Here is a 12,728-nt window from a genome sequence, read left to right as displayed (position 1 = left end):
AACTCTGTTAATGTTGGGCACAGACCTGTGGAGAGTTAACCCCCTTTGTCTTGCTGAGTTTATCCATTTGGATCTGCCCCTCTAACGTCAGTTATTTCTCACCCTCCTCAATGAGTTTGCATGTTATTAGGGAGGACGGCTTTAAGTCACTTTAAATGCAATTGGACACACACCTCTGGGTGATTGCTTTTGTAATCAGACTCATCCCTAGGAATGCAAATGGGAGAAGAAATATACAAAACTAATTATTTTAGGGAATTCACAGTCTCAGTAGAGCCAATAACTAAAATATATTAAAAATCAGCAGAAAATGAACCTAGATGCAAACACGAGACACGGGGAATGAAACAAAGACCCCCGGGGTGGGGCAGAGGACACGTGTCACTACAGATAAGAGGAAGAACATGGCAGGGATGGGTGTGAGAGCCGGTCACGCATCCCGGCACGGTCTCCTGAGAAGAAAGCAAAGGCGAGAAGAGGAAGGAGCCTACAGCCCTGAGCACGAGGGCAGTGGGGGCCCCAAGGATATGCAGAGGATGAAGGTGGCGTGCCTGGTGGTCAGGCTTCCAGCCCAGATGGGGAGTCTGGCAGGTGGTGGGCAGACCTGGGTGCTCTCTTCAGCCCAGCCCCCACCAGCTCCAGGAAAGGCCAGGAGGGGAGCTGGGGAAGACGCATCCCAGGTCACTGAATGAAAACCAGATGTGTCACCAGCAGAACCCTAGCAGCTGTTTGAGGGGCCCCTAAAGCATGGCAGACGGGGCTGAGGTGTAAGTCACACCTTGGGGGCTGTGCCTCGTATTCTGTAGAGCCACAGAGGCACAGCAGAGGGAGGAGGAGATGGGGCACAGTCAGGGAGGGGCACGGAGCAGCCGCCCAGTCAGAGGGCACCTCTGGAGGGTGACCCTGGAGGCCCTGTGAATGCACACATGTCACGTGTCAGTTACACGCTTAGGACTGTAGAAAATGATTCATCCTCCAATATGAGAAAGTGCACGTCCAGGCGGATCCCAGCTAGACCCCTGCGTTCCCCAGGGCCGGGGGGGCCACAGGACCCACTGCACCTATAGGCAGCCCCTCTCCAAGGACAAGAGGGTCCTTCTCCCTCTCTCCTCCAAAGACCACCTGCCACAGCTCACAGCCACAGCTGGAGACACTCCCACTTGCCAAGCCTGAGATGAAGGGGGACAGAGGGGAGAGACACGGGGGAAGGGCAGGAGAGGGGACAGATAGGGGAGAGACATGGGGAAGGGACAAGGAGGGAACCAGGGGAGGGACATGGGAGAGGGTCACAGGGGAGGGTCACAGGGGAGGGACACGGGGGGTCATACAGAGGATCATGGGGAGAGACCGGGAGAGACACAGGGCCCTGGACTGCGCCCAGCTCCACCTACTGGAGAACTGGATGGAGAAGCCGGACTTGCTGATGAAGAAGTCGCTGGAGAACTGCAGCGTGAGTGAGTTGAAGGTGCTATGGGTGTCGCCGGGCAGTGCCGAGCCGCTCCACTCCTTCAGCAGGATGGCGCTGTCCAGTGGCCCGTCCCACACCTTCAAGATGTCGTGTGCCAGCTCCGTGTCAAACACGATGAAGTGCAGGCTGTGGGGACAGAGAGCCGGATTCGGGGAGGGCCGGGTGGCTGCAGCCTGGGTGGTTGGGCAGGCAGAGAGGGCTGGGCTTGGGGCTGACTCTGGGTGGCCACTGTGTGGTGACATGCCCACGGGGAGCTCAGGGCAGTGATACCATTGCCGGGGCAGAGGCACCGCTGCACTGAGCTGATCCAGCCCGGGAGGGGAGGCAGGCAGGAGGGTGGTGTGGAGGGGAGGGTGTGAGCAGACAAAGTTGCCTTTCCCATCCAAGCCTGTCCACTGCAGGAGGTTGGTTTCAAACACAGGGCAGCTCCGGGGGCTCTGGCCAGTGGCCACCACAACACAGGAACATTGGGGGAGGGGTGACAGTGCACCCACACTGCACCAGTGTTCCAAGTCTGCAGGGACAGTTTTGCCTATGTTTGACGCCTCTCATACTTCCACACTTTGTGAACTTTATGAAGGAATTCCTGCCAGTGCTGGGGAAATGGCAAGTCCTCAGGGACAGAAAGGCCACGAGGGAGGGCACCGCATCCCTGCATGCAGGCCCCAAGGGAGGGTGCAGGGACAACCCTGAGGGCAGGTCCCATGGGCCAGGCCCCGCCCCACCGGCCAGGCCCCACCCACAGGTCAGGCCCCAGCCCGCCCACTGGTCAGGCCCCACCCCCACGCTCAGGAGACATTTTCTTTCAGATGTCAAAGGTTTATTTACTTAGAACTTCTCTTGCAATTTTATTTCCAAGAGCTAGAAGGAACTTTAAAGGTGTATTCCTTGGTGTAAACCAGCGTAAGTCACTCTTTGCAGGTGAATCTAATACCTCATTCAAATTTTAATAAGAAGAGAGAAACTAAATTATTAAAGAATGAGTTGAGGTAATAAAAAATTTATGACTTTGCTATCAATACTGACTTTAATATTTAGCCATTAATGTTGTAGAAAAAAAGACAAATGCCAATTAGTTGTTTGGGGAAATTTTCTTCTCTCATGTTTAAAATGAGAGTTTACCTTAAAAATACGTGGAGGGGCTGGAGTGATAGGGCATTTGTGGGAGGGCACTGCCTTGCAGCGGTCACCTGGGTACCATCCTGGCATCCCATATGGTCCCTGGAATTCCTTAGTGCAGAGCCAGGAGTAACCCCTGAGCATCACCAGGTGTTACGCAGCCCCCAAAAGCCAACATATATATATGCATATATATGTATACATAGGACCTTTTACATGTATCTAAAATTTTTATTTAAAGAACTGTAATTTCCAAAGTCATTTATGGTTGAATTTTAGGCATGCATTTCCTATGTAATAAATATCAGGCATACACTGTTTCCACCAGCCTCACCACCAGAGTTCCCTCCCCTGCATCTCCCACTTCAGGCACAAACTCCCCTGGAGATACAGAATGAAGCACCAGTACCTGATGGTCCTGCCCGGGTCCGCCTCGATCACCCACGTGCAGTGCAGGTTGTTGTCGTAGGGCGCAGGGTAGCCTGGAGACAGGATGCGCCCGGAGGTGGCCGCCTGGATCCGGCCCCCGCACTCCGCTGCAAGGGACACCAGGCGGTGGGGGAGGGGAAACGCCTCCATAGGCACAAGCAGGGGGCCCCACCAGCTGGGGGGGACATAGGGGCCCCGTTCATGGGGAAGGCCCCGCCCACAATTCCCCGCCCACCGTAAGGCCCCGCCCCCACCAAGCAGGCCCCGCCCACAATTCCCCGCCCACCGTAAGGCCCCGCCCCCACCAAGCAGGCCCCGCCCACAATTCCCCACCCACAGTAAGGCCCCACCCACACCAAGCAGGCCCCGCCCACAATTCCCTGCCCACAGTAAGGCCCCACCCCCACCAAGCAGGCCCCGCCCCACAGTGCAGGCCCTGCCCCCACCTTGCAGGGTACGCCTCACAATTAGGCCATGCCCCACGAAGGGACCCCTAATCCCACTGAGTGTGCCCCACCCACATAGCAGGCCCCACCCATGATCAGGCCCCACCCCACCATGCAGGTTCTGCCAACAGACCAGGCCCTGCCCACCCGCCCTGAGCAGGCCCCGCCCCCGAGCAGACTCCACCCCCATCCCTTTGTCCCTAGCATCCCTGCTCACCCACGCAGGTGGGCACCGGCTGGTCCCACACCCTGCGGTCTCCACTCAGGCAGGTGAGGCTACTGCTGCCCCGCATGGCATAGCCGGGGTTGCAGCTGTACACCACGGCCGTGTCCGAGAAGTGCCCTTCGTCCCGGATCCTGTAGCCGTAGTTGGGGGTCCCTGGGTCCTCACACTTGAGCAGATCAAAGCCTGGGGGCAGGGGCGTTGGGGAACAGATGGTGAGAAACAGGCCCGTGTAGACCCGGGTAGGGGCTCGCCAGCTGCCTCTGGCAGACGGGGGAGGAGTCTTCTTTCCTGGGGAGGGTCATGCTCAGGGATCACTCCTGGTGGGGCTAAGGGCACCCTATGGAGTGTTGGGGTGGGCCTGGGTCAGCCACATGCAGGCCTAGCACGTTAACCTCAGTGCCCTCCCCTGCAGGCACCAAGAATCTCAGAGATCCAAGGGTATCTGCGGGCCCAGCACCCGGCCTGGCCCTCTGCATTTCAGCAGGGCTTGTAAACTCAGGTACCTTCGTGGGACTGTGGGAAACCGCATCATTCTGCAGTGACTGTGAAATGGATCTGTGTCCATTGGTGTGGTTGATTCAAAATAGTTCAACAATAGTTAAATGATTTTCATCTAGAGCAAATCTGGAGTATACCCCTGCTCTGAGGAGGCTTGCCCACCCCTGTCAGACCTAAGGGGGTTGGAAGCATTCGCTGTGAGGCCAGCAGTCGGGCCAAGGCTGCCCGCCCCCCGGGAATGGTAAGTTGCCATGGGAAGGCCTCTTGGTGTTTGGCTTCTGGAGAGTACAGGAGGGTGAACTGGTGGCTGGAGTCAGTCTCAGCCCACGGGGGCTTGGAGACCACCATTGTCTCTCCAGGCCTCTCCTACAGCCACAGGCAGGAAGCGGCCATGGGCAGCACTGGCTGGAAAGAGCCTGAATTCCCAGTGAGGACCCTTGTGGCTTTGTGTGCCAGGAGTCCAGAAAGTTCTGTGTCAAGGTCGCCCTACAGGGTGGGTTCTCCTCTCCCCTGGGGACCCGGACCCCGACTCCTGGAGCTTCATCTCCGGCCAGGTGGGGCCGGTCAGGCGCATGTCCACCTGCAGGTTCCCCACTCTGTGAGCTCTGAGTGAGTGGCTGAGGCTGTACCATTGCTGACTTCCAGAACCTGCTGGAAGGAATCTCAGCCCTGCCCTGAAGCCAGGGCACTCGGTCTGGGGACTTTTCTTATGTGACAAAAAAAATCCTCCAGTCATCTAAGCAAACATGTCCTGTCCAGCAGCAGCCATGCCCAGTGGGGGGCTGGAACGCTTCCATGACTGCGTGTAACAAAAGGAACAGCAGCAGGACACTGACAGGTTTACATCCATATCTGCATGTGCTCCCAAATGGTGCTCAAGGGCCCCAGGGCCACCCTCAATGGGATGACGGTAGGACCCATATACCCCCCATATACCCAAGGAATCTCAGTGGTTCTTGACCAACCCACTGAACAGTCAATGTCCAGACCTGCCACCAGGAATGGCTGGAGGAGATGGCGTGTTGTGGTACAGGGCAGAAAGCAGAGACCTCGGGCTCAAGAGCCCGTGCGTCCATCCTTTGCCCTTGCCCTGAAGTAGCCCTTCTCAAAGGGATGATGTTGACCTTCAGGCCACCCAGAGGGAAGCACCACTCAGGACGAGAGAACCCAACAACACACACGTTCCTTTGGGGTCCATCGGGGGAGCTCACTGGTAGTGAATTTCCTGAAATATCTGATTCATGTTTTAAACACAGACCCTGTTAATCAGGCATGGCATTCTTGGTGAAGTGTGTGTGCGTATTTGATTTTCAAATCATTTCTATTGAATTACTATAATGGAAAATCATTCTCTATTTTATAGTTACATATAAAATATGTTTTTTTTCAGCTAGCATTGGGACTAGTTTTGAATTGATATTTTGATCAGCGGTTCTTTTCTTTTATCATTGATGCTGTTACTTGGTGATTATGTCATCTTCCTCCATGGGTACGGACCTCTGGATTTTAAAAAAAATTCTTAGCTGGATAGGGATCACATTGCAATAGAAAGGTGGGTTTCAGAGTGCCAGAATGAAGCATCAGAATGCCTGTCCGAGTGTGGAGAGGCCACGTTACCAGCCTGAAATGCCTGTATGAGAGTGGAGAGGCCATGGGTACCTGTCCCATGAACTCTTCCCTGAAAACGTGGTGCTTCATCTAAATGTGTCGTGAGGAATCACGGAGGCAGGGAGAGCTCGCTGAGCAACCCAGTTAGATCCTAAATGCACCCACCCACCTGGCTGCCCCTTAGTGCAAGCACAGGACCTGGAGTCACAGGGTCCAGACCACAGGATCCAGAACCATGGAACCCAGAGCCATAGATCCAGAACCACAGAACCCAGAGCCATAGATCCAGAACCACAGAACCCAGAGCCATAGATCCAGAACCACAGAACCCAGAGCCTCAAGATCTAGAACTATAGAACCCAAGGTCTTAGAATCCAGAACCACAGAACCCAGAGCCTCAGGATCCAGAACCACAGAACCCAGAGCCCCGGGATCCAGAACCACAGAACCCAGAGCCCCAGGATCCAGAACCACAGAACCTCCCCCAGTTCTCAGTGCTGAAAGCACACGCCTGAGTCTGAACTCCCTGGGGTCTGCTCCTTCTTGTCTGCTTCCGGCCCCTAAATCAAATGACATCAGGAGGATGGCAGAAAAGCCCCCTCGGAACCATCACAATCACCAAGTGGAGAGGCGGGGGAGCAGGTGGGGGGGCAAGTCCTGGATCTTGAGTGCGAGGGGCAGGAGGGATGTAAAGGTACCGATCTGCAGGCCCTGCATCCCAAGCCCACTCCCAGACCTGCTCAGTCTCTCAGAGGCTCCCACCCTGCCCACCTGTGCCTTTCTTCCAAGTCCAGCCCCAGAGCCCCTGCGATCTCCTGAGATTTCTTACAAGTCCCACACAGGGAGCCCTCCTCACTGCTGCACTTCCTCACGCCGCACAAGACCAAAGCTTGTTCAGGGCAGAAAGGAGGTGGGAATGAGCTGGGCAGTGAAGCAAGACCTCATGCTGGTGTCTGTCCACTCTGAAAGCCCTATTACAGTGCTCAGAAACTCACCTTCCTGCTGGAATATTATTCCCATGCAGTTGACTAGGGGTTCCCCCCAGGAAATCCAGGGTGTTTCCATGGACACAGCTCACTCTGCTTCACGGACGCTTTATGAGCTCTGCTTTGTTAATAAGTGCTTCGATTTTAATGAAACAGCAAGCTTCTAATGATACCCAGGCATATTTAAAACACCTCGGCACTCATGCCAGTCTGTGCTGTTTGTCCATCTACTTTGTGTGTCCATCTGTCTTTGCCAGCCTGTGCCAGCCCGATGCACCCTGCAGCTCTGCCAATCTTCTGTGTACAGCCTAGGTCAGCCCACAAGCTCTGAAGACTGTGCAACCAGAAACTTGTTCTGAGCCCAGCCTGGGGCTCAGGGCTGTTTTGATGGTATCCAGGATGATCGTGTGCCCATGTGAGGTGGAGTGAGGGAGCCAGAGTGGGGGCCACCCCCAGCTCAGAGCCCAGCCCTCCACGGAGGGGTCTGTGCATGAGGATCTCTGCAGCTGTCACCCGCTACATCTCCCTCTAGGGTCCCTCCTGGCTGATGGGGCCACACGGGCACTCCAAGGCTGTCCAGAGTGCCCTGCCCATCCTTGGATTAGAAGCAAAGGCACCCCCTCTCCATCCAACCACTTGGAGCCTCTGTCCACTCTGGTACGTGTGAGAAAGTAGTAGGGACCAAATAGTGGGTGCTGCGGGGACAAGCAGGCTTAGGGCTCGCAGCAGAAACCAGAAGGCTGGCATCGGGTTCCCGCAGCTCAAACCTGAAAGACGATGGGGCCCAGCAGCAAGGCAGAAAGCCCAAGCGCAGCTGCTGGTGGCCACTCAACCTTGGGGACACGGGAGCCACACGACACACCTGTGATGGTTGAGGAACCACGGGACTCGACTGAGGCCCCAGGACAAGCCAGGGCCCCTCTGGAGAGATGAGCTGTGTGGGGCCCCAGAGCCACCCATGGCAGTACCCGCACCAACTCAAGGAGGACTATGGCCAGCACTACCTTCTACCTGTGCTTCCCAGGCTGCGTGGGGCTGCCCATGGCGCCTGCTCTGCTGTCTCTGTGCCTCTGGGTCTCAGATGTCCACTGTGCCTGGGTGGGCCTGGAGAAAATCTGTGGGATTCTGGGTTGCTGTGCATAAAGTGGGTATCATGCATGAAGAAGAGTGATATTCAGGACACGAGTACGGCTCAGGAAGGCAAGTGCGATTCATGAATGTGAGTACTGCACAGGAGGACAAGTACTGCTCGTGAATGTGAATCCTATGCTTGGAGACGCTGTTGTTCATAATTGTGAGCACCGTACATGGAGATGAGCACTGTTCATGAGCGTGAGCGCTGTCCCGAGGAGGGGTACAATGCAGAGATGAGTACGATGATGCAGATGAGCACTGTCTGCAGAAATTAGTACTGTGTGTGAGGACAGTGCACGGAGAAGGGTACTGTGCATGGAGAAGAGCACTGTGCATGGAGAACAGAACTGTGCATGGAGGATAGTACTGTGCACAGAGATGAGTACTGTGCAAGGAAAGGATTACTGGCGAATGAGAAGAGTACTGCAGATGGAGAAGAGTACTGTGCACGGGGAAGAGTAAAGTGCATAGAGAAGAGTACTGTGCACGGAGAAGAGTACTGTGCACGGAGAAGAGTACTGTGCATGGAGATGAGTACTGTAGATGGAGAAGAGTACTGTGCATGGATAAAAGTACTGCTTATGGAGAAGAGCACTGTGCATGGCGAAAAGTCCTACTTATGGAAAAGAGTACTGTGCATGGAGAGGAGGACTGTGCATGGAGAATAGTACTATTCATGGAGAAGAGTACCATGCACAGAGAACAGTACCATCTACCCAAGCCCACAATTCCCAGGATGGTAGAGTGGGAATGTGTGCGAGCTTACTGCAAATATTAAAGGATAAACACAATTTGCGCTCATTTGTAAAAAGACTTCAGGATGTTTATCAAGCTATATATTTATTCTCTAGACATTCCGGGATCCACTCATGTGTGTAGATTAGTTATGGACCTGAAACATTTAAATATGAATGTTTCTTTAAGTAATGCAATTAACTAGCAAGAGATAATTACAAAAGGCTTTGGAAAATAGTTGAAAGTGTCTTTACATAGTCTGAGGCTTTAATAATAATTGGCTCAAACTCTTTTCTAAGCATTCATTACTCTCCAGCCCTCTTCCAGGGATGCAGATTCGACTTGGGCGTCATACCACATCTTGGAGCCTGCGATTTCTTGAGCTTAATTACTTAGCATTTAATCTATGAATTTAATGAGAAGCTAAAAATGTTTTGATTACATAGGCATCGTGCCATCCATCCGATATCCCAGATATCTTTCCCCTCCGGCAGAGCGTTCAGCTTGAGCAAGTAAGACGCCCACCCGGGGGTCTGTGTTTTGGTAGGTGGAGACAAATTGGCAAGCAGGCAGAAAAGCCAGCTCAGTTCTCCTGCCAAAGCGATGAGACCCTGGGCTACATTTCCATCTCTGTCAGTCCCGGTAGCTCCTGACGTTAGAATTGTGTGCTGCCGGGGGCACTGAGCACAAAGGATGCACAGTCGCGCATTTCCTGGAGGGTTCTTGGGAGAAGGAGCGAAAAAGCAAAGCTACATAGTGGTACCTGGCATGGGGGGAAGAGGGTGGGGAGTGGTGTATACCAGTGGGCTCAGTCAGGAGGCCACAAGGATCTGAGATGGGATGGGAAGTCATTTCCTCCACCAAGCAAAAGCACATGCAGACAGACCCTGTGTCCACCTGCCCTCTAGCCCGGCCCTGCTCCCAAGGCCATGGACCCCCAGGGAGGGGAGACTCCGAGGGGAGAAGGATTTGAGGCACAGTTCATAGACTTCTTTTGTAAGCCAGCTAAGCCCCACTGTGGACACTGGACTTGGGTTCCAGGCTGAAGATGACTCATACTGGAAAGCATCAGAGGGACCAGGGGAAGCAGGTACTGGGAAAGAGTGATGCGGTGAGTGAGCAGGGTTGGGAGGGCTGAGGGCAGCGCACACAGGGGCACTGTGGGTTCTAGAAGCTCAGAGTCCGGAGCCTCAGGCAAGTCAGGAGCAGCCCTTGGCTGTAGAAGAACCAAAGCCAGCCTGGGGGCCCTTCTCTAGCCCCCTTTGATAGCCTGAGCTAGGCCAGGGCTGAGCTTGTCCGAGGGTTAGTACCAATAATCACGCACTGCCCACGCCCACAGACAGAACGAGAAAGGCAAAACCTGAAGCTGCAACACACATGTTTTATCTGCTCTGACTCTCTGGGACCAGGACACAGACTTACTTTGGGAGTGGAGTCCTGAACAGTAGAATCAGCGACGCAAGGAAATGGTTTTATGCTGCTGCTCACTGCCAGCACACGCTGCATTCATATGATGAATCCGTTTCCTAGTTACTGAGTTATCTCAATGAAGTGACTCATCGTTGTTATGAAAGAACAAACAGCTTGTTTCCCTGGGTGCCAGCGACTCTAATTCTATTCCTGCCCAAAGTCTTACAAGTCTCCGACCAGTGATTGCTCCTGAAAGGGGGATCTGAGTCCTTTGTCTCAGGCTCAGGCATCAGGATCAGTGAGTTCCGCATCTGGGATGACTTAGGAGCATCCTAAGCCTTTAGTTGCATCAGCATCAGCACCAAAGGTGTCATTGATTAGGACACCCTCTCCTGTTACCTGTCCTGTAGTCTGACCTGATGGAGTGGTAGGTGGAGACAAACTGGCAAGCAGGCAGAATAGCAGGCTCAGTTCTCCTGCCAAAGTGACGAGACCCTGGGCGACATCTCCATCTCTGTCAGTGGTAGTAGCTCCTGCTGTTTGTTTTCTGTATTTTCAAGATTTCATGGACCGACTTGACTTGAATCAATCACCCACATTCCGTCACCAAGTCTGTGACTTTGTCTCTAACGAGAATGGTTTAAATGATGTCATCCTGCTATAAAGTTCCCTTTCTGAAAGCACAATTTCTTGATTTTTCTACTCTTTTGTCTTCTTCATATTCATCTTTAAAATGTTCGTTTCCACCCTGGGTCTTATCCATACAGGAGCAACGGAGAACACATGAGGCTGGTGATTAGGATCCTACTGCCCATGGCTGACCCAGTGGGACCAAAGCCCAAAGTGCTGAGATCTAGCAGTGAGCTGGGAGAGCGTGTGTGTGTGTGTGTGTGTGTGTGTGTGTGTGTGTGTGTGTGTGTGTGTGTGTGTTCTGGGAGCAGAGAGCCTGCATATGTATATGCAGTTGACCTCGAGTCACAGAACGGAGCCCACGTACATGGGAAGGGTGCCCAGTATCAAGAGACACACCACACCAGGGAGTACGAGGCAGAGATAGTTCTGATTAGGACTAGAAACACCCCTGAAATCTTTCCTACTTAAGAGCATGGAACTCTGTCAGCATGCAGTACCCCAAGATCAGTGTTTGGCTCAGAGTTATTTTCTTGTCACGCATAGCCATGTTATGAGACCACTCAGACTAGTTCCTAAGAGACCGTCTCAGGCCTTGCCTCTGATCACAAGTCTGCACCTGGCCACAGTCTACACGGGCACAGGTGGTTAGAGGCAGGGGGGCTACTTACTGGTGTAGGTGAGCTGGAAGCCGGGCGCTGTGCCTGAGCCGTTGGTGTTGAACTCTAGCCACAGGTGGTTGGACGTACTGTTCAGGACCAGCCCCGAGAGCTCATTTCTGGAGAAGGCACCCAGTGGGCGGGCAGAGCTGTCCCTCCCATCGAACACCTGGGAAGAAAGCACAGCACACACCATTCCCAGCTGGTGCCTCTATCCCAGTGGTCCAAGAGCATCACTAACTACTGTTGCCTTTATCCCAGTGGGCCCAGAGCACCATTATTGGTGAAGCTTTATCGTAGTGTTCTTAGCAAGGCATGAAAAACCTTCACAGGTAGAGTCCAACCCAGACAAAACTCCCTGGTACTAGAATGCAGGAAGGACAGACAGACATGTTGGGTGTCCACCCATCTCCCTGAAGACACAAACCAGGTCTGGATCATGGACCACCCCCTGCTAGGCTCTCTGATGAATCTGTTTCAGGGATAACTATCACTGCCATTGGCACAGCCCCCTTGGGAAAGGTGAAAGGCAAAGAGTGTTCCCAGGAGTACTCCCATGAGTGTTCCCATCATGTTCCTATGAGTGCTTCCATGAATGCTCCCATGAGTGCTTCCTTGAGTGTTCCCAGGAGTACTCCCATGAGTGCTCCCATCATGTTCCTATGAGTGCTTCCATGAATGCTCCCATGAGTGCTTCCTTGAGTGTTCCCAGGAGTACTCCCATGAGTGCTCCCATGAGTGTTCCCATGATGTTCCCGGGAGTGCTCCCATGATGTTTCCATGAATGTTCTCATGAGTGCACCCATGGTGCGCCCATGAGTGTTCCCATGATATTCCCGGGAGTGCTCCCATGATGTTTCCATGAATGTTCTCATGAGTGCACCCATGATGTTCCCAGGAGTGCTCCCAGAAGTGCTCCCAGGAGTCTCCCATGAGTGTTCCTCACGCTGGGCCCTCTTGTCTGTCTCTGGCTGGGAGTGCCACACTCAGGCACCTGGGGGAGCCCGGGGTTAGTCCTGCTCTCGGGTGCTATATGAGAATCTGGCTCCTGACCACTTCACCGTGGGGCAGACCGTGAAGAGGTTCCTCCTGCCCATGACACCAGGAGGCTCTGCTGAGCTATGGAAACTCACCTTGAGGACGTCCCCCTCAAAGAGCTGGAAGCTCTGCGCTCGGAGCCGCACGCCCTTGCCAGGCTCTGTCTCTATCCGGTAGATGCACTCGTGGTGGTTGTCGTAGTTGGACGGGAAGTTCGGGGACAGCAAGGTACCTTCGTTCCCTTTGACACTGGCTCCACATTCAGCTAAAAGAAACGGGACACGGAGAAAAGGGAATTCAAGAGTGGAATGACCGATACTTTCAGAGGCAAAACACACGCAA

General features: G+C 53.8%; 1 protein-coding gene across 1 annotated transcript in view; it reads right to left on the bottom strand.

Moving 5' to 3' along the window:
• The window catches only part of CSMD1 (CUB and Sushi multiple domains 1), a 968,167-nt gene that overhangs the window by 116,145 nt on the left and 839,294 nt on the right, over window positions 1-12,728 (bottom strand). The window contains exons 22-26 of the mRNA XM_056113926.1: window positions 12,482-12,651; window positions 11,361-11,517; window positions 3,680-3,871; window positions 2,997-3,123; window positions 1,392-1,594 (exon numbers count right to left, since the gene is read on the bottom strand). Of these exons, the coding sequence (XP_055969901.1) occupies window positions 1,392-1,594; window positions 2,997-3,123; window positions 3,680-3,871; window positions 11,361-11,517; window positions 12,482-12,651 (849 nt within the window). The remainder of the gene's footprint in view (window positions 1-1,391; window positions 1,595-2,996; window positions 3,124-3,679; window positions 3,872-11,360; window positions 11,518-12,481; window positions 12,652-12,728) is intronic.

The sequence above is a fragment of the Sorex fumeus genome, unplaced genomic scaffold (genome assembly GCF_029834395.1).
Source record: "Sorex fumeus unplaced genomic scaffold, SorFum_2.1 ptg000024l, whole genome shotgun sequence".
Taxonomy (NCBI): Eukaryota; Metazoa; Chordata; class Mammalia; order Eulipotyphla; family Soricidae; genus Sorex; species Sorex fumeus.
Note: the sequence above shows the minus strand (reverse complement) of the source record. Positions and strands in the feature narration are given on the sequence as shown.